A 27,834-nucleotide genomic window follows, 5' to 3' on the forward strand; every position below is an offset into this window, starting at 1 on the left:
CACATCCTGTCCACCGTCACCCCCGTGAGTAATGGCACAGTCTGTCGACCCTCACCCCTGTGAATACAGTCTCAGTCTGTCCACCCTCTCCACAGTGAATACAGTCACAGTCTGTCCAAAATCTCCCCAGTCGATACAGTCACAGTCTGTCCACCCTCACCCCAGCGAATAATGTCACAGTCTGTCCATCCTCTCCCCAGTGAATAATGTCACAGTCTGTCCACCCTCACCCCAGTGAGTAATGTCACAGTCTGTCCACCCTCACCCCAGTGAATAATGTCACAGTCTGTCCACCCTCTCCCCAGTGAATAATGTCACAGTCTGTCCACCCTCACCACAGTGAGTAATGTCACAGTCTGTCCACCATCTCCCCAGTGAGTAATGTTACAGTCTGTCCACCCTCAACCCAGTGAATGGAGTCACAGTTTGTGCACCCTCACCCCAGTGAATAATGTCAGTCTGTCCACCCTCACCCCAGAGAATAATGTCATAGTCTCTCCAAAATCTCCCCAGTCAATACAGTCACAGTCTGTCCACCCTCACCCCAGCGAATAATGTCACAGTCTGTCCATCCTCTCCCCAGTGAATAATGTCACAGTCTGTCCACCCTCACCCCAGTGAGTAATGTCACAGTCTGTGCACCCTCTCACCAGTGAGTAATGTCACAGTCTGTCCACACTCTCCCCAGTGAATAATGTCACAGTCTGTCCACCCTCACCCCAGTGAATACAGTCACATTCTGTCCACCATCTCCCCAGTGAATACTGTCACAGTCTGTCTACCCTCACCCCAGTGAATAATGACACAGTCTGTCCACCCTTTCCCCAGTGAGTAATGTCACAGTCTGTCCACCCTCTCCCCAGTAAACGTCACAGTCAGTCCACCCTCTCCCCAGTGAATAATGTCAGAGTCTGTCCACCCTCAACCCAGTGAATAATGACATAGTCTGTCCACCCACAACCGAGTGAATAGAGTCACAGTTTGTGCACCCTCACCCCAGTGAATAATGTCACAGTCTGTCCACCCTCACCCCTGTGAATAATGTCATAGTCTGTCCACCCTCTCACCAGTGAGTAATGTCACAGTCTGTCCACACTCTCCCCAGTGAATAATGTCACAGTCTGTCCACCATCTCCCCAGTGAGTAATGTTACAGTCTGTCCACCCACAACCGAGTGAATAGAGTCACAGTTTGTGCACCCTCACCCCAGTGAATAATGTCACAGTCTGTCCACCCTCACCCCTGTGAATAATGTCATAGTCTGTCCACCCTCTCACCAGTGAGTAATGTCACAGTCTGTCCACACTCTCCCCAGTGAATAATGTCACTGTCTGTCTACCCTCTCCCCAGTGAAAACAGTCACAATCTGTCCACCATCACCCCCGTGAGTAATGTCACAGTCTGTCCTCCCTCACCCCAGTGAATACAGTCACAGTCTGTCCACCCTCACCCCAGTGAGTAATGTCACAGTCTGTCCACACTCACCCCGGTGAATACAGTCACAGTCTGTCCACCCTCTCCCCAGTGAATAATGTCACACTCTGTCCACACTCACCCCTGTGAATAATGTCACACTCTGTCCACCCTCTCCCCAGTGAATACAGTCACACTCTGTCCACACTCACCCCAGTGAGTAATGTTACAGTCTGTCCTCCCTCACCCCAGTTAATACAGTCACAGTCTGTCCACCCCCTCCCCAGTGAATACTGTCACAGTCTGTCCACCCTCACCCCAGTGAGTAATGTCACAATCTGTCCACCCTCTCCCCAGTAAACGTCACAGTCTGTCTACCCTCTCCCCAGAGAAAACAGTCACAGTCTGTCCACCATCTCCCCAGTGGGTAATGTCACAGTCTGTCCTCCCGCAACCCTGTGAATACAGTCACAGTCTGTCCACCCTCTCCCCAGTGAATACTGTCACAGTCTGTCCACACTCACCCCAGTGAATACAGTCACAGTCTGTCCACCCTCTCCCCGGTGAATAATGTCACAGTCTATCCATCCTCTCCCAGTGAGTAATGTCTCAGTCTGTCCACCCTCACCCCAGTGAGTAATGTCACAGTCTGTCCACCCTCTCCCCAGTGAATAATGTCACAGTCTGTCCACCCTCACCCCAGTGAATACAGTCACTGTCTGTCCACTCTCCCCAGTGAGTAATGTCACAGTCTGTCCACCCTCTCCCCGGTGAATAATGTCACAGTCTGTCCATCCTCTCCCAGTGAGTAATGTCACTGTCTGTCTACCCTCTCCCCAGTGAAAACAGTCACATCCTGTCCACCGTCACCCCCGTGAGTAATGGCACAGTCTGTCGACCCTCACCCCTGTGAATACAGTCTCAGTCTGTCCACCATCTCCCCAGTGAATACAGTCACAGTCTGTCCACCCTCACCCCAGCGAATAATGTCACAGTCTGTCCACTCTCTCCCCAGTGAATACAGTCACAGTCAGTCCACCCTATCCCCAGTGAGTAATGTCACAGTCTGCCCACCCTCACCCCAGTGAATACAGTCACAGTCGGTCCACTCACTCCCCAGTGAATCATGTCAGTCTGTCCACCATCTCCCCAGTGAGTAATGTCACAGTCTGTCCACACTCACCCCAGTGAATACAGTCACAGTCTGTCCACCCTCACCCCAGTGGGTAATGTCACAGTCTATCCACCCTCTCCCCAGTGAATGCAGTCACAGTCTGTCCACCCTCACCCCAGAGAATAATGTCATAGTCTGTCCAAAATCTCCCCAGTCAATACAGTCACAGTCTGTCCACCCTCACCCCAGCGAATAATGTCACAGTCTGTCCATCCTCTCCCCAGTGAATAATGTCACAGTCTGTCCACCCTCACCCCAGTGAGTAATGTCACAGTCTGTCCACCCTCACCCCAGTGAATAATGTCACAGTCTGTCCACCCTCTCCCCAGTGAATAATGTCACAGTCTGTCCACCCTCACCCCAGTGAGTAATGTCACAGTCTGTCCACCATCTCCCCAGTGAGTAATGTTACAGTCTGTCCACCCTCAACCCAGTGAATAGAGTCACAGCTTGTGCACCTTCACCCCAGTGAATAATGTCAGTCTGTCCACCCTCACCCCAGAGAATAATGTCATAGTCTCTCCAAAATCTCCCCAGTCAATACAGTCACAGTCTGTCCACCCTCAGCCCAGCGAATAATGTCACAGTCTGTCCATCCTCTCCCCAGTGAATAATGTCACAGTCTGTCCACCCTCACCCCAGTGAGTAATGTCACAGTCTGTGCACCCTCTCACCAGTGAGTAATGTCACAGTCTGTCCACACTCTCCCCAGTGAATAATGTCACAGTCTGTCCACCCTCACCCCAGTGAATACAGTCACATTCTGTCCACCATCTCCCCAGTGAATACAGTCACAGTCTGTCTACCCTCACCCCAGTGAATAATGACACAGTCTGTCCACCCTTTCCCCAGTGAGTAATGTCACAGTCTGTCCACCCTCAACCCAGTGAATAGAGTCACAGCTTGTGCACCCTCACCCCAGTGAATAATGTCACAGTCTGTCCACCCTCACCCCTGTGAATAATGTCATAGTCTGTCCACCCTCTCACCAGTGAATACAGTCACAGTCAGTCCACCCTCTCCCCAGTGAGTAATGTCACAGTCTGCCCACCTTCACCCCAGTGAATACAGTCACAGTCGGTCCACTCACTCCCCAGTGAATCATGTCAGTCTGTCCACTCTCTCCCCAGTGAGTAATGTCACAGTCTGTCCACCCTCACCCCAGTGGGTAATGTCACAGTCTGTCCACCCTCTCCCCAGTGAATGCAGTCACAGTCTGTCCACCCTCACCCCAGAGAATAATGTCATAGTCTGTCCAAAATCTCCCCAGTCAATACAGTCACAGTCTGTCCACCCTCACCCCAGCGAATAATGTCACAGTCTGTCCATCCTCTCCCCTGTGAGTAATGTCACAGTCTGTCCACCCTCACCCCAGTGAATAATGTCACAGTCTGTCCACCCTCTCCCCAGTGAATAATGTCACAGTCTGTCCACCCTCACCCCAGTGAGTAATGTCACAGTCTGTCCACCATCTCCCCAGTGAGTAATGTTACTGTCTGTCCACCCTCAACCCAGTGAACAGAGTCACAGTTTGTGCACCCTCACCCCAGTGAATAATGTCAGTCTGTCCACCCTCACCCCAGAGAATAATGTCATAGTCTGTCCAAAATCTCCCCAGTCAATACAGTCACAGTCTGTCCACCCTCACCCCAGCGAATAATGTCACAGTCTGTCCATCCTCTCCCCAGTGAATAATGTCACAGTCTGTCCACCCTCTCACCAGTGAGTAATGTCACAGTCTGTCCACCCTCACCCCAGCGAATAATGTCACAGTCTGTCCATCCTCTCCCCAGTGAGTAATGTCACAGTCTGTCCACCCTCTCACCAGTGAGTAATGTCACAGTCTGTCCACACTCTCCCCAGTGAATAATGTCACAGTCTGTCCACCCTCACCCCAGTGAATACAGTCACATTCTGTCCACCATCTCCCCAGTGAATACAGTCACAGTCTGTCTACCCTCACCCCAGTGAATAATGACACAGACTGTCCACCCTTTCCCCAGTGAGTAATGTCACAGTCTGTCCACCCTCTCCCCAGTAAACGTCACAGTCAGTCCACCCTCTCCCCAGTGAATAATGTCACAGTCTGTCCACCCTCAACCCAGTGAATAATGTCATAGTCTGTCCACCCTCTCACCAGTGAGTAATGTCGCAGTCTGTCCACCCACACCCCAGTGAATAATGTCACAGTCTGTCCTCCCTCACCCCAGTGAATAATGTCATAGTCTGTCCACCCTCTCACCAGTGAGTAATGTCGCAGTCTGTCCACCCACACCCCAGTGAATACAGTCACAGTCTGTCCACCCTCAACCCAGTGAGTAATGTCACAGTCTGTCCACCCTCACCCCAGTGAATAATGTCACAGTCTGTCCACCCTCACCCCAGTGAGTAATGTCACAGTCTGTCCACCCTCTCCCCAGTGAATACAGTCACAGTCTGTCCACCCTCACCCCAGTGAGTAATGTCACAGTCTGTCCACCCTCACCCCAGTGAGTAATGTCACAGTCTGTCCACCCTCTCCCCAGTAAACGTCACAGTCAGTCCACCCTCTCCCCAGTGAATACAGTCACAGTCTGTCCACCCTCAACCCAGTGAGTAATGTCACAGTCTGTCCACCCTCACCCCAGTGAATAATGTCACAGTCTGACCACCTTCACCCCAGTGAATACAGTCACAGTCTGTCCACCCTCACCCCAGTGAATAATGTCACTGTCTGTCTACCCTCACCACAGTGAATAATGTCACAGTCTGACCACCTTCACCCCAGTGAAAACAGTCACATTCTGTCCACCGTCACCCCGTGAGTAATGTCACAGTCTGTCCTCCCTCACCCCAGTGAATACAGTCACAGTCTGTCCACCCTCACCACAGTGGGTAATGTCACAGTCTGTCCACCCTCTCCCCAGTGAATGCAGTCACAGTCTGTCCACCCTCACCCCAGAGAATAATGTCATAGTTTGTCCAAAATCTCCCCAGTCAATACAGTCAAGGTCTGTCCACCCTCACCCCAGCGAATAATGTCACAGTCTGTCCATCCTCTCCCCAGTGAATAATGCCACAGTCTGTCCACCCTCACCCCAGTCAATAATGTCACAGTCTGTCCACCCTCACCCCAGTGAATAATGTCACAGTCTGTCCACCCTCTCCCCAGTGAATAATGTCACAGTCTGTCCACCCTCACCCCAGTGAGTAATGTCACAGTCTGTCCACCCTCAACCCCGTGAATAGAGTCACAGTTTGTGCACCCTCACCCCAGTGAATAATGACACAGTCTGTCCACCCTCTCCCCAGTGAGTAATGTCACAATCTGTCCTCCCTCTCCCCAGTAAACGTCACAGTCAGTCCACCCTCTCCCCAGTGAATAATGTCACAGTCTGTCCACCCTCTCCCAGTGAGTAATGTCACAGTCTGTCCACCCTCTCCCAGTGAATAATGTCACAGTCTGTACACCCTCTCCCCAGTGAATAATGTCACAGTCTGTACACCCTCACCCCAGTGAATAATGTCACTGTCTGTCCACCCTCTCCCCAGTGAGTAATGTCACAATCTGTCCACCCTCTCCCCAGTGAGTAATGTCGCAGTCTGTCCACCCTCACCCCAGTGAATAATGTCACAGTCTGTCCACCATCTCCCCAGTGAATACAATCACAGTCTGTCTACCCTCACCCCAGTGAATAATGACACAGTCTGTCCACCCTCTCCCCAGTGAGTAATGTCACAGTCTGTCCTCCCTCTCCCCAGTAAACGTCACAGTCAGTCCACCCTCTCCCCAGTGAATAATGTCACAGTCTGTCCACACTCTCCCAGTGGGTAATGTCACAGTCTGTCCTCCCGCAACCCTGTGAATAGAGTCACTGTCTGTACACCCTCACCCCAGTGAATAATGTCACAGTCTGTCCACCCTCTCCCACTGAGTAATGTCACAGTCTGTCCACCCTCTCCCAGTGAATAATGTCACAGTCTGTCCACCCTCTCCCCAGTGAATACAGTCACAGTATGTCCACACTCACCCCAGTGAATAATGTCACAGTCTGTCCACCCTCTCCCAGTGAGTAATGTCACAGTCTGTCCACACTCTCCCAGTGAATAATGTCACAGTCTGTGCACCCTCACCCCAGTGAATAATGTCACAGTCTGTCCACCCTCTCCCAGTGAGTAATGTCACAGTCTGTCCACCCTCTCCCCAGTGAGTAATGTCGCAGTCTGTCCACCCTCTCCCCAGTGAATAATGTCACAGTCTGTCCACCCACACCCCAGTGAATAATGTCACAGTCTGTCCTCCCTCTCCCCAGTAAACGTCACAGTCAGTCCACCCTCTCCCCAGTGAATAATGTCACAGTCTGTCCACCCTGACCCCAGTGAATAATGTCACAGTCTGTCCGCCCTCTCCCAGTGAGTAATGTCACAGTCTGTCCACCCTCTCCCAGTGAATAATGTCACAGTCTGTCCACCCTGACCCCAGTGAATAATGTCACAGTCTGTCCACCCTCTCCCAGTGAGTAATGTCACAGTCTGTCCACCCTCTCCCAGTGAATAATGTCACAGTCTGTCCACCCTGACCCCAGTGAATAATGTCACAGTCTGTCCACCCTCTCCCAGTGAGTAATGTCACAGTCTGTCCACCCTGACCCCAGTGAATAATGTCACAGTCTGTCCACCCTCTCCCAGTGAGTAATGTCACAGTCTGTCCACCCTCTCCCAGTGAATAATGTCACAGTCTGTACACCCTCTCCCCAGTGAATAATGTCACAGTCTGTACACCCTTACCCCAGTGAATAATGTCACTGTCTGTCCGCCCTCTCCCCAGTGAGTAATGTCACAGTCTGTCCACCCTCTCCCAGTGAGTAATGTCACAGTCTGTCCACCCTCTCCCCAGTGAGTAATGTCGCAGTCTGTCCACCCTCTCCCCAGTGAATAATGTCACAGTCTGTCCACCCACACCCCAGTGAATACAGTCTCAGTCTGTCCACCATCTCCCCAGTGAATACAGTCACAGTCTGTCCACCCTCACCCCAGCGAATAATGTCACAGTCCGTCCACTCTCTCCCCAGTGAATACAGTCACAGACAGTCCACCCTCTCCCCAGTGAGTAATGTCACAGTCTGCCCACCCTCACCCCAGTGAATACAGTCACAGTCGGTCCACTCTCTCCCCTGTGAATCATGTCAGTCTGTCCACCCTCACCCCAGTCAATAATGTCACAGTCTGTCCACCCTCACCCCAGTGAATAATCTCACAGTCTGTCCACCCTCTCCCCAGTGAATAATGTCACAGTCTGTCCACCCTCACCCCAGTGAATAATGTCACAGTCTGTCCACCCTCACCCCAGTGAATAATGTCATAGTCTGTCCAAAATCTCCCCAGTCAATACAGTCACAGTCTGTCCACCCTCACCCCAGCGAATAATGTCACAGTCTGTCCATCCTCTCCCCAGTGAATAATGTCACAGTCTGTCCACCCTCTCACCAGTGAGTAATGTCACAGTCTGTCCACCCTCACCCCAGCGAATAATGTCACAGTCTGTCCATCCTCTCCCCAGTGAGTAATGTCACAGTCTGTCCACCCTCTCACCAGTGAGTAATGTCACAGTCTGTCCACACTCTCCCCAGTGAATAATGTCACAGTCTGTCCACCCTCACCCCAGTGAATACAGTCACATTCTGTCCACCATCTCCCCAGTGAATACAGTCACAGTCTGTCTACCCTCACCCCAGTGAATAATGACACAGTCTGTCCACCCTTTCCCCAGTGAGTAATGTCACAGTCTGTCCACCCTCTCCCCAGTAAACGTCACAGTCAGTCCACCCTCTCCCCAGTGAATAATGTCACAGTCTGTCCACCCTCAACCCAGTGAATAATGTCATAGTCTGTCCACCCTCTCACCAGTGAGTAATGTCGCAGTCTGTCCACCCACACCCCAGTGAATAATGTCACAGTCTGTCCTCCCTCACCCCAGTGAATAATGTCATAGTCTGTCCACCCTCTCACCAGTGAGTAATGTCGCAGTCTGTCCACCCACACCCCAGTGAATACAGTCACAGTCTGTCCACCCTCAACCCAGTGAGTAATGTCACAGTCTGTCCACCCTCACCCCAGTGAATAATGTCACAGTCTGTCCACCCTCACCCCAGTGAGTAATGTCACAGTCTGTCCACCCTCTCCCCAGTGAATACAGTCACAGTCTGTCCACCCTCACCCCAGTGAGTAATGTCACAGTCTGTCCACCCTCACCCCAGTGAGTAATGTCACAGTCTGTCCACCCTCTCCCCAGTAAACGTCACAGTCAGTCCACCCTCTCCCCAGTGAATACAGTCACAGTCTGACCACCCTCAACCCAGTGAGTAATGTCACAGTCTGTCCACCCTCACCCCAGTGAATAATGTCACAGTCTGACCACCTTCACCCCAGTGAATACAGTCACAGTCTGTCCACCCTCACCCCAGTGAATAATGTCACTGTCTGTCTACCCTCACCACAGTGAATAATGTCACAGTCTGACCACCTTCACCCCAGTGAAAACAGTCACATTCTGTCCACCGTCACCCCGTGAGTAATGTCACAGTCTGTCCTCCCTCACCCCAGTGAATACAGTCACAGTCTGTCCACCCTCACCACAGTGGGTAATGTCACAGTCTGTCCACCCTCTCCCCAGTGAATGCAGTCACAGTCTGTCCACCCTCACCCCAGAGAATAATGTCATAGTTTGTCCAAAATCTCCCCAGTCAATACAGTCAAGGTCTGTCCACCCTCACCCCAGCGAATAATGTCACAGTCTGTCCATCCTCTCCCCAGTGAATAATGCCACAGTCTGTCCACCCTCACCCCAGTCAATAATGTCACAGTCTGTCCACCCTCACCCCAGTGAATAATGTCACAGTCTGTCCACCCTCTCCCCAGTGAATAATGTCACAGTCTGTCCACCCTCACCCCAGTGAGTAATGTCACAGTCTGTCCACCCTCAACCCCGTGAATAGAGTCACAGTTTGTGCACCCTCACCCCAGTGAATAATGACACAGTCTGTCCACCCTCTCCCCAGTGAGTAATGTCACAATCTGTCCTCCCTCTCCCCAGTAAACGTCACAGTCAGTCCACCCTCTCCCCAGTGAATAATGTCACAGTCTGTCCACCCTCTCCCAGTGAGTAATGTCACAGTCTGTCCACCCTCTCCCAGTGAATAATGTCACAGTCTGTACACCCTCTCCCCAGTGAATAATGTCACAGTCTGTACACCCTCACCCCAGTGAATAATGTCACTGTCTGTCCACCCTCTCCCCAGTGAGTAATGTCACAATCTGTCCACCCTCTCCCCAGTGAGTAATGTCGCAGTCTGTCCACCCTCACCCCAGTGAATAATGTCACAGTCTGTCCACCATCTCCCCAGTGAATACAATCACAGTCTGTCTACCCTCACCCCAGTGAATAATGACACAGTCTGTCCACCCTCTCCCCAGTGAGTAATGTCACAGTCTGTCCTCCCTCTCCCCAGTAAACGTCACAGTCAGTCCACCCTCTCCCCAGTGAATAATGTCACAGTCTGTCCACACTCTCCCAGTGGGTAATGTCACAGTCTGTCCTCCCGCAACCCTGTGAATAGAGTCACTGTCTGTACACCCTCACCCCAGTGAATAATGTCACAGTCTGTCCACCCTCTCCCAGTGAGTAATGTCACAGTCTGTCCACCCTCTCCCAGTGAATAATGCCACAGTCTGTCCACCCTCTCCCCAGTGAATACAGTCACAGTATGTCCACACTCACCCCAGTGAATAATGTCACAGTCTGTCCACCCTCTCCCAGTGAGTAATGTCACAGTCTGTCCACACTCTCCCAGTGAATAATGTCACAGTCTGTGCACCCTCACCCCAGTGAATAATGTCACAGTCTGTCCACCCTCTCCCAGTGAGTAATGTCACAGTCTGTCCACCCTCTCCCCAGTGAGTAATGTCGCAGTCTGTCCACCCTCTCCCCAGTGAATAATGTCACAGTCTGTCCACCCACACCCCAGTGAATAATGTCACAGTCTGTCCTCCCTCTCCCCAGTAAACGTCACAGTCAGTCCACCCTCTCCCCAGTGAATAATGTCACAGTCTGTCCACCCTGACCCCAGTGAATAATGTCACAGTCTGTCCGCCCTCTCCCAGTGAGTAATGTCACAGTCTGTCCACCCTCTCCCAGTGAATAATGTCACAGTCTGTCCACCCTGACCCCAGTGAATAATGTCACAGTCTGTCCACCCTCTCCCAGTGAGTAATGTCACAGTCTGTCCACCCTCTCCCAGTGAATAATGTCACAGTCTGTCCACCCTGACCCCAGTGAATAATGTCACAGTCTGTCCACCCTCTCCCAGTGAGTAATGTCACAGTCTGTCCACCCTGACCCCAGTGAATAATGTCACAGTCTGTCCACCCTCTCCCAGTGAGTAATGTCACAGTCTGTCCACCCTCTCCCAGTGAATAATGTCACAGTCTGTACACCCTCTCCCCAGTGAATAATGTCACAGTCTGTACACCCTCACCCCAGTGAATAATGTCACTGTCTGTCCGCCCTCTCCCCAGTGAGTAATGTCACAGTCTGTCCACCCTCTCCCAGTGAGTAATGTCACAGTCTGTCCACCCTCTCCCCAGTGAGTAATGTCGCAGTCTGTCCACCCTCTCCCCAGTGAATAATGTCACAGTCTGTCCACCCACACCCCAGTGAATACAGTCTCAGTCTGTCCACCATCTCCCCAGTGAATACAGTCACAGTCTGTCCACCCTCACCCCAGCGAATAATGTCACAGTCCGTCCACTCTCTCCCCAGTGAATACAGTCACAGACAGTCCACCCTCTCCCCAGTGAGTAATGTCACAGTCTGCCCACCCTCACCCCAGTGAATACAGTCACAGTCGGTCCACTCTCTCCCCTGTGAATCATGTCAGTCTGTCCACCCTCACCCCAGTCAATAATGTCACAGTCTGTCCACCCTCACCCCAGTGAATAATCTCACAGTCTGTCCACCCTCTCCCCAGTGAATAATGTCACAGTCTGTCCACCCTCACCCCAGTGAGTAATGTCACAGTCTGTCCACCATCTCCCCAGTGAGTAATGTTACAGTCTGTCCACCCTCACCCCAGTGAGTAATGTCACAGTCTGTCCACCATCTCCCCAGTGAGTAATGTTACAGTCTGTCCACCCTCAACCCAGTGAATAGAGTCACAGTTTGTGCACCCTCACCCCAGTGAATAATGTCAGTCTGTCCACCATCTCCCCAGTGAATACAGTCACAGTCTGTCTACCCTCACCCCAGTGAATAATGACACAGTCTGTCCACCCTCTCCCCAGTGAGTAATGTCACAGTCTGTCCTCCCTCTCCCCAGTAAACGTCACAGTCAGTCCACCCTCTCCCCAGTGAATAATGTCATAGTCTGTCCACCCTCTCCCCAGTGAATAATGTCACAGTCTGTCCACCCTCACCCCAGTGAATAATGTCACAGTCTGTCCACCCTCTCCCCAGTGAATAATGTCACAGTCTGTCCACCATCTCCCCAGTGAATACAGTCACAGTCTGTCTACCCTCACCCCAGTGAATAATGACACAGTCTGTCCACCCTCTCCCCAGTGAGGAATGTCACAGTCTGTCCTCCCTCTCCCCAGTAAACGTCACAGTCAGTCCACCCACTCCCCAGTGAATAATGTCACAGTCTGTCCACACTCTCCCAGTGGGGAATGTCACAGTCTGTCCTCCCGCAACCCTGTGAATAGAGTCACAGTCTGTGCACCCTCACCCCAGTGAATAATGTCACAGTCTGTTCACACTCACCCCAGTGAATAATGTCACAGTCTGTCCACCCTCTCCCAGTGAGTAATGTCACAGTCTGTCCACCCTCTCCCAGTGAATAATGTCACAGTCTGTCCACCCTCACCCCAGTGAATAATGTCACTGTCTGTACACCCTCTCCCCAGTGAGTAATGTCACAGTCTTTCCACCCTCTCCCAGTGAGTAATGTCACAGTCTGTCCACCCTCTCCCCAGTGAGTAATGTCGCAGTCTGTCCACCCACACCCCAGTGAATAATGTCACAGTCTGTCCACCCACACCCCAGTGAGTAATGTCACAGTATGTCCACCCTCTCCCCAGTGAATAATGTCACAGTCTGTCCACCCACACCCCAGTGAATAATGTCACAGTCTGTCCACCATCTCCCCAGTGAATACAGTCACAGTCTGTCTACCCTCACCCCAGTGAATAATGACACAGTCTGTCCACCCTCTCCCCAGTGAGTAATGTCACAGTCTGTCCTCCCTCTCCCCAGTAAACGTCTCAGTCAGTCCACCCTCTCCCCAGTGAATAATGTCACAGTCTGTCCACACTCTCCCAGTGGGTAATGTCACAGTCTGTCCACCCTCTCCCAGTGAGTAATGTCACAGTCTGTCCACCCTCTCCCCAGTGAGTAATGTCGCAGTCTGTCCACCCACTCTTCAGTGAATAATGTCACTGTCTGTCCACCCACACCCCAGTGAATAATGTCACAGTCTGTCCACCATCTCCCCAGTAAACGTCACAGTCAGTCCACCCTCTCCCCAGTGAATAATGTCACAGTCTGTCCACACTCTCCCAGTGAGTAATGTCACAGTCTGTCCACCCTCTCCCCAGTGGGTAATGTCACAGTCTGTCCTCCCGCAACCCTGTGAATAGAGTCACAGTCTGTGCACCCTCACCCCAGTGAATAATGTCACAGTCTGTCCACCCTCTCCCAGTGAGTAATGTCACAGTCTGTCCACCCTCTCCCAGTGAATAATGTCACACTCTGTACACCCTCTCCCCAGTGAATAATGTCACATTCTGTACACCCTCACCCCAGTGAATAATGTCACTGTCTGTCCACCCTCTCCCCAGTGAGTAATGTCACAGTCTGTCCACCCTCTCCCCAGTGAGTAATGTCACAGTCTGTCCACCCTCTCCCAGTGAGTAATGTCACAGTCTGTCCACCCTCTCCCCAGTGAGTAATGTCGCAGTCTGTCCACCCTCTCCCCAGTAATAATGTCACACTCTGTCCACACTCACCCCAGTGAGTAATGTTACACTCTGTCCTCCCTCACCCCAGTGAATACAGTCACAGTCTGTCCACCCTCACCCCAGTGAGTAATGTCACAGTCTATCCACCATCTCCCCAGTGAGTAATGTTACAGTCTGTCCACCCTCAACCGAGTGAATAGAGTCACAGTTTGTGCACCCTCACCCCAGTGAATAATGTCACAGTCTGTCCACCCTCACCCCTGTGAATAATGTCATAGTCTGTCCACCCTCTCACCAGTGAGTAATGTCACAGTCTGTCCACACTCTCCCCAGTGAATAATGTCACAGTCTGTCCACCCTCACCCCAGTGAGTAATGTCACAGTCTGTCCACCATCTCCCCAGTGAGTAATGTTACAGTCTGTCCACCCTCAACCGAGTGAATAGAGTCACAGTTTGTGCACCCTCACCCCAGTGAATAATGTCACAGTCTGTCCACCCTCACCCCTGTGAATAATGTCATAGTCTGTCCACCCTCTCACCAGTGAGTAATGTCACAGTCTGTCCACACTCTCCCCAGTGAATAATGTCACAGTCTGTCCACCCTCACCCCAGTGAATAATGCCACAGTCTGTCCACCCTCACCCCTGTGAATAATGTCATAGTCTGTCCACCCTCTCACCAGTGAGTAATGTCACAGTCTGTCCACACTCTCCCCAGTGAATAATGTCACTTTCTGTCTACCCTCTCCCCAGTGAAAACAGTCACATTCTGTCCACCCTCACCCCCGTGAGTAATGTCACAGTCTGTCCTCCCTCACCCCAGTGAATACAGTCACAGTCTGTCCACCCTCACCCCAGTGAGTAATGTCACAGTCTGTCCACACTCACCCCGGTGAATACAGTCACAGTCTGTCCACCCTCTCCCCAGTGAATAATGTCACACTCTGTCCACACTCACCCCTGTGAATAATGTCACACTCTGTCCACCCTCTCCCCAGTGAATACAGTCACACTCTGTCCACACTCACCCCAGTGAGTAATGTTACAGTCTGTCCTCCCTCACCCCAGTGAATACAGTCACAGTCTGTCCACCCTCTCCCCAGTGAATACTGTCACAGTCTGTCCACACTCACCCCAGTGAATACAGTCACATTCTGTCCACCCTCTCCCCGGTGAATAATGTCACAGTCTGTCCATCCTCTCCCAGTGAGTAATGTCACAGTCTGTCCACCCTCTCCCCAGTGAATAATGTCACAGTCTGTCCACCCTCACCCCAGTGAATACAGTCACTGTCTGTCCACTCTCCCCAGTGAGTAATGTCACAGTCTGTCCACCCTCTCCCCGGTGAATAATGTCACAGTCTGTCCATCCTCTCCCAGTGAGTAATGTCACAGTCTGTCCACCCTCTTCCCAGTGAATAATGTCACAGTCTGTCCACCCTCACCCCAGTGAATAATGTCACTGTCTGTCTACCCTCTCCCCAGTGAAAACAGTCACATCCTGTCCACCGTCACCCCCGTGAGTAATGGCACAGTCTGTCGACCCTCACCCCTGTGAATTCAGTCTCAGTCTGTCCACCATCTCCCCAGTGAATACAGTCACAGTCTGTCCACCCTCACCCCAGCGAATAATGTCACAGTCTGTCCACTCTCTCCCCAGTGAATACAGTCACAGTCTGTCCACCCTCTCCCCAGTAATAATGTCACACTCTGTCCACACTCACCCCAGTGAGTAATGTTACACTCTGTCCTCCCTCACCCCAGTGAATAATGTCACAGTCTGTCCACCCTCACCCCAGTGAGTAATGTCACAGTCTGTCCACCATCTCCCCAGTGAGTAATGTCACAGTCTGTCCACCCTCTCCCCAGTGAGTAATGTTGCAGTCTGTCCACCCTCTCCCCAGTGAATAATGTTACAGTCTGTCCACCCTCACCCCAGTGAATAATGTCACAGTCTGTCCACCCTCTCCCCAGTGAATAATGTCACAGTCTGTCCACCCACACCCCAGTGAATACAGTCTCAGTCTGTCCACCATCTCCCCAGTGAATACAGTCACAGTCTGTCCACCCTCACCCCAGCGAATAATGTCACAGTCCGTCCACTCTCTCCCCAGTGAATACAGTCACAGACAGTCCACCCTCTCCCCAGTGAGTAATGTCACAGTCTGCCCACCCTCACCCCAGTGAATACAGTCACAGTCGGTCCACTCTCTCCCCTGTGAATCATGTCAGTCTGTCCACCCTCACCCCAGTCAATAATGTCACAGTCTGTCCACCCTCACCCCAGTGAATAATCTCACAGTCTGTCCACCCTCTCCCCAGTGAATAATGTCACAGTCTGTCCACCCTCACCCCAGTGAGTAATGTCACAGTCTGTCCACCATCTCCCCAGTGAGTAATGTTACAGTCTGTCCACCCTCACCCCAGTGAGTAATGTCACAGTCTGTCCACCATCTCCCCAGTGAGTAATGTTACAGTCTGTCCACCCTCAACCCAGTGAATAGAGTCACAGTTTGTGCACCCTCACCCCAGTGAATAATGTCAGTCTGTCCACCATCTCCCCAGTGAATACAGTCACAGTCTGTCTACCCTCACCCCAGTGAATAATGACACAGTCTGTCCACCCTCTCCCCAGTGAGTAATGTCACAGTCTGTCCTCCCTCTCCCCAGTAAACGTCACAGTCAGTCCACCCTCTCCCCAGTGAATAATGTCATAGTCTGTCCACCCTCTCCCCAGTGAATAATGTCACAGTCTGTCCACCCTCACCCCAGTGAATAATGTCACAGTCTGTCCACCCTCTCCCCAGTGAATAATGTCACAGTCTGTCCACCATCTCCCCAGTGAATACAGTCACAGTCTGTCTACCCTCACCCCAGTGAATAATGACACAGTCTGTCCACCCTCTCCCCAGTGAGTAATGTCACAGTCTGTCCTCCCTCTCCCCAGTAAACGTCACAGTCAGTCCACCCACTCCCCAGTGAATAATGTCACAGTCTGTCCACACTCTCCCAGTGGGGAATGTCACAGTCTGTCCTCCCGCAACCCTGTGAATAGAGTCACAGTCTGTGCACCCTCACCCCAGTGAATAATGTCACAGTCTGTCCACACTCACCCCAGTGAATAATGTCACAGTCTGTCCACCCTCTCCCAGTGAGTAATGTCACAGTCTGTCCACCCTCTCCCAGTGAATAATGTCACAGTCTGTCCACCCTCACCCCAGTGAATAATGTCACAGTCTGTACACCCTCACCCCAGTGAATAATGTCACTGTCTGTCCACCCTCTCCCCAGTGAGTAATGTCACAGTCTTTCCACCCTCTCCCAGTGAGTAATGTCACAGTCTGTCCACCCTCTCCCCAGTGAGTAATGTCGCAGTCTGTCCACCCACACCCCAGTGAATAATGTCACAGTCTGTCCACCCACACCCCAGTGAGTAATGTCACAGTCTGTCCACCCTCTCCCCAGTGAATAATGTCACAGTCTGTCCACACTCTCCCAGTGGGTAATGTCACAGTCTGTCCACCCTCTCCCAGTGAGTAATGTCACAGTCTGTCCACCCTCTCCCCAGTGAGTAATGTCGCAGTCTGTCCACCCACTCTTCAGTGAATAATGTCACTGTCTGTCCACCCACACCCCAGTGAATAATGTCACAGTCTGTCCACCATCTCCCCAGTAAACGTCACAGTCAGTCCACCCTCTCCCCAGTGAATAATGTCACAGTCTGTCCACACTCTCCCAGTGAGTAATGTCACAGTCTGTCCACCCTCTCCCCAGTGGGTAATGTCACAGTCTGTCCTCCCGCAACCCTGTGAATAGAGTCACAGTCTGTGCACCCTCACCCCAGTGAATAATGTCACAGTCTGTCCACCCTCTCCCAGTGAATAATGTCACAGTCTGTACACCCTCTCCCCAGTGAATAATGTCACATTCTGTACACCCTCACCCCAGTGAATAATGTCACAGTCTGTCCACCCTCTCCCCAGTGAGTAATGTCACAGTCTGTCCACCCTCCCCCCAGTGAGTAATGTCACAGTCTGTCCACCCTCTCCCCAGTGAGTAATGTCACAGTCTGTCCACCCTCTCCCAGTGAGTAATGTCACAGTCTGTTCCCCCTCTCCCCAGTGAGTAATGTCGCAGTCTGTCCACCCTCTCCCCAGTAATAATGTCACACTCTGTCCACACTCACCCCAGTGAGTAATGTTACACTCTGTCCTCCCTCACCCCAGTGAATACAGTCACAGTCTGTCCACCCTCACCCCAGTGAGTAATGTCACAGTCTATCCACCATCTCCCCAGTGAGTAATGTTACCATCTGTCCACCCTCAACCGAGTGAATAGAGTCACAGTTTGTGCACCCTCACCCCAGTGAATAATGTCACAGTCTGTCCACCCTCACCCCTGTGAATAATGTCATAGTCTGTCCACCCTCTCACCAGTGAGTAATGTCACAGTCTGTCCACACTCTCCCCAGTGAATAATGTCACAGTCTGTCCACCCTCACCCCAGTGAGTAATGTCACAGTCTGTCCACCATCTCCCCAGTGAGTAATGTTACAGTCTGTCCACCCTCAACCGAGTGAATAGAGTCACAGTTTGTGCACCCTCACCCCAGTGAATAATGTCACAGTCTGTCCACCCTCACCCCTGTGAATAATGTCATAGTCTGTCCACCCTCTCACCAGTGAGTAATGTCACAGTCTGTCCACACTCTCCCCAGTGAATAATGTCACAGTCTGTCCACCCTCACCCCAGTGAATAATGTCACAGTCTGTCCACCCTCACCCCTGTGAATAATGTCATAGTCTGTCCACCCTCTCACCAGTGAGTAATGTCACAGTCTGTCCACACTCTCCCCAGTGAATAATGTCACTTTCTGTCTACCCTCTCCCCAGTGAAAACAGTCACATTCTGTCCACCCTCACCCCCGTGAGTAATGTCACAGTCTGTCCTCCCTCACCCCAGTGAATACAGTCACAGTCTGTCCACCCTCACCCCAGTGAGTAATGTCACAGTCTGTCCACTCTCTCCCCAGTGAATACAGTCACAGTCTGTCCACCCTCTCCCCAGTAATAATGTCACACTCTGTCCACACTGACCCCAGTGAGTAATGTTACACTCTGTCCACCCTCACCCCCGTGAGTAATGTCACAGTCTGTCCACCCTCACCCCAGTGAGTAATGTCACAGTCTGTCCACCATCTCCCCAGTGAGTAATGTTACAGTCTGTCCACCCTCAACCGAGTGAATAGAGTCACAGTTTGTGCACCCTCACCCCAGTGAATAATGTCACAGTCTGTCCACCCTCACCCCTGTGAATAATGTCATAGTCTGTCCACCCTCTCACCAGTGAGTAATGTCACAGTCTGTCCACACTCTCCCCAGTGAATAATGTCACAGTCTGTCCACCCTCACCCCAGTGAGTAATGTCACAGTCTGTCCACCATCTCCCCAGTGTGTAATGTTACAGTCTGTCCACCCTCAACCGAGTGAATAGTCACAGTTTGTGCACCCTCACCCCAGTGAATAATGTCACAGTCTGTCCACCCTCACCCCTGTGAATAATGTCATAGTCTGTCCACCCTCTCACCAGTGAGTAATGTCACAGTCTGTCCACACTCTCCCCAGTGAATAATGTCACTGTCTGTCTACCCTCTCCCCAGTGAATACAGTCACATTCTGTCCACCGTCACCCCCGTGAGTAATGTCACAGTCTGTCCTCCCTCACGCCAGTGAATACAGTCACAGTCTGTCCACCCTCACCCCAGTTGGTAATGTCACAGTCTGTCCACCCTCTCCCAGTGAGTAATGTCACAGTCTGTCCACCCTCTCCCAGTGAATAATGTCACAGTCTGTACACCCTCTCCCCAGTGAATAATGTCACAGTCTGTACACCCTCACCCCAGTGAATAATGTCACTGTCTGTCCACCCTCTCCCCAGTGAGTAATGTCACAGTCTGTCCACCCTCTCCCAGTGAGTAATGTCACAGTCTGTCCACCCTCTCCCCAGTGAGTAATGTTGCAGTCTGTCCACCCTCTCCCCAGTGAATAATGTCACAGTCTGTCCACCCTCACCCCAGTGAATAATGTCACAGTCTGTCCACCCACACCCCAGTGAATAATGTCACAGTCTGTCCACCATCTCCCCAGTGAATACAGTCACAGTCTGTCTACCCACACCCCAGTGAATAATGACACAGTCTGTCCACCCTCTCCACAGTGAGTAATGTCACAGTCTGTCCTCCCTCTCCCCAGTAAACGTCACAGTCAATCCACCCTCTCCCCAGTGAATAATGTCACAGTCTGTCCACACTCTCCCAGTGGGTAATGTCACAGTCTGTCCTCCCGCAACCCTGTGAATAGAATCACAGTCTGTACACCCTCACCCCAGTGAATAATGTCACAGTCTGTGCACCCTCACCCCAGTGAATAATGTCACAGTCTGTCCACCCTCTCCCAGTGAGTAATGTCACAGTCTGTACACCCTCTCACCAGTGAGTAATGTCACAGTCTGTACACCCTCACCCCAGTGAATAATGTCACAGTCTGTCCACCCTCTCCCAGTGAGTAATGTCACAGTCTGTCCACCCTCTCCCAGTGAATAATGTCACAGTCTGTACACCCTCTCCCCAGTGAATAATGTCACAGTCTGTACACCCTCACCCCAGTGAATAATGTCACTGTCTGTCCGCCCTCTCCCCAGTGAGTAATGTCACAGTCTGTCCACCCTCTCCCAGTGAGTAATGTCACAGTCTGTCCACCCTCTCCCCAGTGAGTAATGTCGCAGTCTGTCCACCCTCTCCCCAGTAATAATGTCACACTCTGTCCACACTCACCCCAGTGAGTAATGTTACACTCTGTCCTCCCTCACCCCAGTGAATACAGTCACAGTCTGTCCACCCTCACCCCAGTGAGTAATGTCACAGTCTATCCACCATCTCCCCAGTGAGTAATGTTACAGTCTGTCCACCCTCAACCGAGTGAATAGAGTCACAGTTTGTGCACCCTCACCCCAGTGAATAATGTCACAGTCTGTCCACCCTCACCCCTGTGAATAATGTCATAGTCTGTCCACCCTCTCACCAGTGAGTAATGTCACAGTCTGTCCACACTCTCCCCAGTGAATAATGTCACAGTCTGTCCACCCTCACCCCAGTGAGTAATGTCACAGTCTGTCCACCATCTCCCCAGTGAGTAATGTTACAGTCTGTCCACCCTCAACCGAGTGAATAGAGTCACAGTTTGTGCACCCTCACCCCAGTGAATAATGTCACAGTCTGTCCACCCTCACCCCTGTGAATAATGTCATAGTCTGTCCACCCTCTCACCAGTGAGTAATGTCACAGTCTGTCCACACTCTCCCCAGTGAATAACGTCACAGTCTGTCTACCCTCTCCCCAGTGAAAACAGTCTCATTCTGTCCACCGTCACCCCCGTGAGTAATGTCACAGTCTGTCCTCCCTCACCCCAGTGAATACAGTCACAGTCTGTCCACCCTCACCCCAGTGAGTAATGTCACAGTCTGTCCACACTCACCCCGGTGAATACAGTCACAGTCTGTCCACCCTCTTCCCAGTGAATAATGTCACACTCTGTCCACACTCACCCCTGTGAATAATGTCACACTCTGTCCACCCTCTCCCCAGTGAATACAGTCACACTCTGTCCACACTCACCCCAGTGTGTAATGTTACAGTCTGTCCTCCCTCACCCCAGTGAATACTGTCACAGTCTGTCCTCCCTCACCCCAGTGAATACTGTCACAGTCTGTCCACACTCACCCCAGTGAATACAGTCACATTCTGTCCACCCTCTCCCCGGTGAATAATGTCACAGTCTGTCCATCCTCTCCCAGTGAGTAATGTCACAGTCTGTCCACCCTCTCCCCAGTGAATAATGTCACAGTCTGTCCACCCTCACCCCAGTGAATACAGTCACTGTCTGTCCACTCTCCCCAGTGAGTAATGTCACAGTCTGTCCACCCTCTCCCCGGTGAATAATGTCACAGTCTGTCCATCCTCTCCCAGTGAGTAATGTCACAGTCTGTCCACCCTCTTCCCAGTGAATAATGTCACAGTCTGTCCACCCTCACCCCAGTGAATAATGTCACTGTCTGTCTACCCTCTCCCCAGTGAAAACAGTCACATCCTGTCCACCGTCACCCCCGTGAGTAATGGCACAGTCTGTCGACCCTCACCCCTGTGAATACAGTCTCAGTCTGTCCACCATCTCCCCAGTGAATACAGTCACAGTCTGTCCACCCTCACCCCAGCGAATAATGTCACAGTCTGTCCACTCTCTCCCCAGTGAATACAGTCACAGTCAGTCCACCCTCTCCCCAGTGAGTAATGTCACAGTCTGCCCACCCTCACCCCAGTGAATACAGTCACAGTCGGTCCACTCTCTCCCCAGTGAATCATGTCAGTCTGTCCACTCTCTCCCCAGTGAGTAATGTCACAGTCTGTCCACACTCACCCCAGTGAGTAATGTCACAGTCTGTCCACCATCTCCCCAGTGAATAATGTCACAGTCTGTCCACCATCTCCCCAGTGAGTAATGTCACAGTCTGTCCACCATCTCCCCAGTGAATACAGTCACAGTCTTTCCACCCTCAGCCCAGTGAGTAATGTCACAGTCTGTCCACCATCTCCCCAGTGAATAATGTCACAGTCTGTCCACCATCTCCCCAGTGAGTAATGTCACAGTCTGTCCACCCTCTCCTTATATAAATTTCTGTCCACTCATCCGAGTTTAATAACAACTTTCCTATAGCAGAGAGACCAAATCTGAACACCGTTTTCCAAATGTGGCATCACCAGCGTTTTATATAAAAATGCCTCCACTGTATTTGCAAAGCAAACTGTGCCACATTTCCAATCTGGTCCACATTTAACACAGGTGGTCTGTTGGTCTCATGACTCTCCCATATGTGATCCCGCTTTCCCTCCTCTTTGCAGATGTGTGTCTGTCAACATCGCATGGGGCAGCGTTTGTGCATGTGCAGTCAGTGCAATGTGTACGGTGCAAGGTGTGTGTAACTATGCATATGGTGTACAGCGTATGGGTGGTGTCCAGGGAGATTATGAAGTCTCAGCGTGTACCGGTTTTGTTGGCTGATGGGTGTATGTGATGCAGGTTTGCTCACACTATCAGATTTGTTGACATTACTCTCTCTCTCCTTTGTACAGCACCAGTGGATCAAACAGCACTGAGTCAGACGGGCCTCCCACACACTTAATGAGACTTGCTGTAAAGGTAAAGGCAACAGTCAACGTGTATGTAGCTACATCAGGGATATGGATGGGGAGTTAGAGTTTGAGTGCCTGCTACCTCTCCTCCACTATTCCTTGAGATCCAGAATATATGCCTCACTTTCAACACCTCCATTAGTTTCCATGGAAACATGCTGCAAAACAACAAATGCCAGTGATATGAATTTGACTCTGGTTCTGAGGTACCCCTCTCCAATTTCCATAGTCCTGAAGTACCTCCTGGGCTTTCAGCTCCCTTGTAACTAACGCATGCGACATTTCCCATTATCTGACCCTAATACACATGATATTTCCCATTATCTGACCCTAATACATGTGATATTTCCCATTATCTGACCTTAATACATGTGATATTTCCCATTATCTGACCCTAATACACATGATATTTCCCATTATCTGACCCTATTACATGTGATATTTCCCATTATCTGACCCTATTACATGTGATATTTCCCATTATCTGACCCTATTACATGTGATATTTCCCATTATCTGACCTTAATACATGTGATATTTCCCATTATCTGACCCTATTACATGTGATATTTCCCATTATCTGACCCTATTACATGTGATATTTCCCATTATCTGACCCTATTACATGTGATATTTCCCATTATCTGACCCTATTACATGTGATATTTCCCATTATCTGACCCTATTACATGTGATATTTCCCATTATCTGACCCTATTACATGTGATATTTCCCATTATTTGACCCTAATACAAGTGATATTTCCCATTATCTGACCCTAATACATGTGATATTTCCCATTATCTGACCCTATTACATGTGATATTTCCCATTATCTGACCCTATTACATGTGATATTTCCCATTATCTGACCCTAATACATGTGATATTTCCCATTATCTGACCCTATTACATGTGATATTTCCCATTATCTGACCCTATTACATGTGATATTTCCCATTATTTGACCCTAATACAAGTGATATTTCCCATTATCTGAACCTAATATCGTTTGACACAAAGCCCTTTTGATTTGCTGCCCTTACCTTTCATCCCAAAGGGCACATGTTGGCCTGACTCCTGCTGCGTTCATTGCTGGTGAGTCTGCGGGAGAGTGGAATGGGTCTCGGGACACACCACAGCTCCCGAAAGCCAAGGTCAGATCCATGTTGTGGCCGTGGGTGAGCCTTATGTGCCCCTGTAAATCTCAGGTCCTGGGTGGAAAGGAACCCCCACCAAACCCATCCTTACCCCTGCTCCCTCCACACAGGTTCACCAGAAGAAAAAGAGGCTGAGGAGCAGGAGGGAGAGGAATCAACTACGACAGCGTCTGCTCCTCAACAGACCATCAGCAGCTGATCCGGCAAAGCTCCTGACGGTGCGTTGAGTGAGAGTCACTCCCTGAAAGATGGAGGGGCCAGAGGGCCTGCGGGATGGAGGGGCAGCAGACATGAGGGTACACGGTGCAGCGTAGCAAGGGGATGGAGAGGAGTAGTGTGGAGGGTTTGGAGAGAGGGAAGGAAGTGTCTGGAGTTTGGAGGAGAGTGGAGGTGTGTGTGGGTTAGAGAAAGGAGGGAGGGAGTTCTGTGGAGTTCAGTGGGGAGAGGGGAGGGAGGGAGTTGTGTGGAGTTCGGTGGGGAGAGGCGAGGGAGTTGTGTGGATTTCGTTGGGGAGTGGAGGGAGGTAGTTGTGTGGAGTTCGGTGGGGAGTGGAGGAGGGAGTTGTGTGGAGTTCGGTGGGGAGAGGAGGGAGGGAGTTGTGTGGAGTTCAGTGGGGAGAGGTGGGAGGTAGTTGTGTTTAGTTCGGTGGAGAGTGGAGGGAGGTAGTTCTGTGGAGTTCGGTGGGGAGAGGGGAGGGAGGGAGTTGTGTGGAGTTCGGTGGGGAGAGGCGAGGGAGTTGTGTGGATTTCGTTGGGGAGTGGAGGGAGGTAGTTGTGTGGAGTTCGGTGGGGAGTGGAGGAGGGAGTTGTGTGGAGTTCGGTGGGGAGTGGAGGGAGGGAGTTGTGTGGCATTCTGTGGGGAGTGTAGGGAGGGAGTTGTGTGGAGTTCGGTGGGGAGAGGAGGGAGGGAGTTGTGTGGCGTTCTGTGGAGAGTGTAGGGAGGGAGTTGTGTGGAGTTCGGTGGGGAGTGGAGGGAGGGAGTTGTGTGGAGTTCGGTGGGGAGAGGAGGGAGGGAGTTGTGTGGAGTTCGGTGGGGAGAGGAGGGAGGGAGTTGTGTGGAGTTCGGTGGGCAGTGGAGGGAGGGAGTTGTGTGGAGTTCGGTGGGGAGTGGAGGGAGGGAGTTGTGTTTAGTTCGGTGGGGAGTGGAGGGAGGGGGTTGTGTGGAGTTCAGTGGGGAGTGGAGGGAGGGAGTTGTGTGGAGTTCGGTGGGGAGTGGAGGGAGAGGGTTGTGTGAAGTTCGGTGGGGAGAGGGAGGGAGTCGTGTGTTCAGTGGGAGGGGAGAGAGGGAGATGTGTGGAGTTCGTTGGGGAGTGGAGGGAGGGTGTTGTGAGGGATTCAGTAAGGAGAGGGGAGCTAGAGGGTTGTGTGGAGTTCGGTGGGGATAGTGGAGGGAGTTGTGTGGGGTTCGGTGGGGAGAGGGGAGGGAGTTGAGTGGAGTACAGTGGGGAGTGGAGAGGAGAGGGAGTAGTCTGGAGTTCAGTGGGGAGAGGAGGGAGGGTGTTGTGTGGAGTTCGGTGGGGAGTGGATGGAGGGAGTTGTATGGAGTTCGGTGGGGAGAGGAGGGAGGGAGTTGTGTGGAGGTTGGTGGGAAGTGGAGCGAGGGAGTTGCGTGGAGTTCGGTGAGGAGTGGATGGAGGGGGTTGTGTGGAGTTTGGAGGGGAGAGGAGGGAGGGGGTTGTGTGGAGTTCGGTGGGGAGAGGAGGGAGGGAGTTGTGTGGAGTTCGGTGGGGAGAGGAGGGAGGGAGTTGTGTGGAGGTTGGTGGGGAGTGGATGGAGGGGGTTGTGTGGAGTTCGGTGGGGAGAGGAGGGAGGGAGTTGTGTGGAGGTTGGTGGGGAGTGGAGGGAGGGAGTTGTGTGGTGTTCGGTGGGGAGTGGATGCAGGAAGTTGTGTGGAGTTTGGTGTGGAGTGGATGGAGGAGGTTGTGTGGAAGGAGGGAGTTGTGTGGAGTTCAGTGGGGAGAGGGGAGGGAGTTGTGTGGAGTTCGGTGGGGGGTGGAGTGAGGGAGTTGTGTGGAGTTCGGTTGGGAGTGTAGGGAGGGAGTTGTGTGGAGTTCAGTGGGGAGTGGATGGAGGGGGTTGTGTGGAGTTCGGTGGGGAGTGGAGGGAGGGAGTTGTGTGGAGTTCGGTGGGGAGTGGATGGAGGGGGTTGTGTGGAGTTCGGTGGGGAGTGGAGGGAGGGAGTTGTGTGGAGTTCGGTGGGGAGTGGATGGAGGGAGTTGTGTGGAGTTCGGTGGGGAGTGGATGGAGGGTGCTGTGAGGGATTCAGTGAGGAGAGGGGAGGGAGAGGGTTGTGTGGAATTCGGTAGGGAGAGTGGTGGGAGTAGTGTGGGGTTCGGTGGAGAGAGGGGAGGGAGTTGTGTGGAGTTCGGTGGGGGGTGGAGTGAGGGAGTTGTGTGGAGTTCGGTGGGGAGTGAAGGGAGGGAGTTGTGTGGAGGTTGGTGGGGAGTGGATGGAGGGGGTTGTGTGGAGTTCGGTGGGGAGAGGGGAGGGAGTTGTGTGGAGTTCGGTGGGGGGTGGAGTGAGGGAGTAGTGTGGAGTTCGGTGGGGAGTGGAGGGAGGGAGTTGTGTGGAGTTCGGTGGGGAGTGGATGGAGGGAGTTGTGTGGAGTTCGGTGGGGAGTGGAGGGAGCGAGTTGTGTGGATTTCGGTGGGGAGTGGAGAGGAGAGGGAGTCGTGTGGAGTTCGGTAGGGAGAGGGAGGGAGTTGTGTGGAGTTCGGTGGGGAGAATGGAGGGAGGGAGTTGTGTTTAGTTCGGTGGGGAGTGGATGGAGGGGTTTGTGTGGAGTTCGGTGGGGAGAATGGAGGCAGGGAGTTGTGTTTAGTTCGGTGGGGAGTGGATGGAGGGGTTTGTGTGTTCGGTAGGGAGAGGGAGGGAGTTGTGTGGAGTTCGGTGGGGAGAATGGAGGGAGGGAGTTGTGTTTAGTTCGGTGGGGAGTGGATGGAGGGGTTTGTGTGGAGTTCAGTGGGGAGAGGAGGGAGGGAGTAGTGTGGAGTTTGGTGGGGAGTGGAGGGTGGGGGTTGTGTGGAGTTCGGTGGGGAGAGGGAGGGAGTTGTGTGGCGTTCAGTGGGAGGGGAGAGAGGGAGTTGTGTGGAGTTCGGTGGGGAGTGGAGGGAGGGAGTTGTGTGGAGTTCGGTGGGGGGTGGAGGGAGGGAGTTGTGTGGAGTTCAGAGGAGAGTGGAGGGAGGGAGTTGTCTGGAGCTCAGTGGGGAGTGGAGAGAGGGAGTTGTGTTGGGTTCGGTGGGGAGAGGGGAGGGGGTTGTGTTGGGTTTGGTGGGGAGAGGGGAGGGGGTTGTGTGGAGTTCGGTGGGGAGTGGTGGGAGGGTGCTGTGAGGGATTCAGTGAGGAGAGGGGAGGGAGAGGGTTGTGTGGAATTCGGTAGGGAGAGTGGTGGGAGTTGTGTGGGGTTCGGTGGGGAGAGGGGAGGGAGTTGTGTGGAGTTCGGTGGGGAGAGGGGAGGGAGTTGTGTGGAGTTCGGTGGGGAGAGGGGAGGGAGTTGTGTGGAGTTCGGTGGGGAGTGGATGGAGGGGGTTGTGTGGAGTTCGGTGGGGAGTGGAGGGAGGGAGTTGTGTGGAGTTCAGTGGGGAGTGGAGGAAGGGAGTTGTGTGGAGTTCAGAGGAGAGTGGAGGGAGGGAGTTGTCTGGAGCTCAGTGGGGAGTGGAGAGAGGGAGTTGTGTTGGGTTCGGTGGGGAGAGGGGAGGGGGTTGTGTTGGGTTTGGTGGGGAGAGGGGAGGGGGTTGTGTGGAGTTCGGTGGGGAGTGGTGGGAGGGTGCTGTGAGGGATTCAGTGAGGAGAGGGGAGGGAGAGGGTTGTGTGGAATTCGGTAGGGAGAGTGGTGGGAGTTGTGTGGGGTTCGG

At 52.3% G+C, this 27,834-nt stretch overlaps 1 protein-coding gene across 1 annotated transcript in view; it reads left to right on the top strand.

The window, feature by feature from the left end:
• The window catches only part of agbl2 (AGBL carboxypeptidase 2), a 257,815-nt gene extending 233,509 nt beyond the window's left edge, over positions 1–24,306 (top strand). Inside the window, exons 12-13 of the mRNA XM_059975339.1 lie at positions 22,762–22,828; positions 24,092–24,306. Of these exons, the coding sequence (XP_059831322.1) occupies positions 22,762–22,828; positions 24,092–24,208 (184 nt within the window). The 3' untranslated portion in view covers positions 24,209–24,306. The remainder of the gene's footprint in view (positions 1–22,761; positions 22,829–24,091) is intronic.
• The last annotated feature ends 3,528 nt before the right edge of the window (positions 24,307–27,834 follow it).

The sequence above is a fragment of the Hypanus sabinus genome, chromosome 7 (genome assembly GCF_030144855.1).
Source record: "Hypanus sabinus isolate sHypSab1 chromosome 7, sHypSab1.hap1, whole genome shotgun sequence".
Classification (NCBI taxonomy): Eukaryota; Metazoa; Chordata; class Chondrichthyes; order Myliobatiformes; family Dasyatidae; genus Hypanus; species Hypanus sabinus.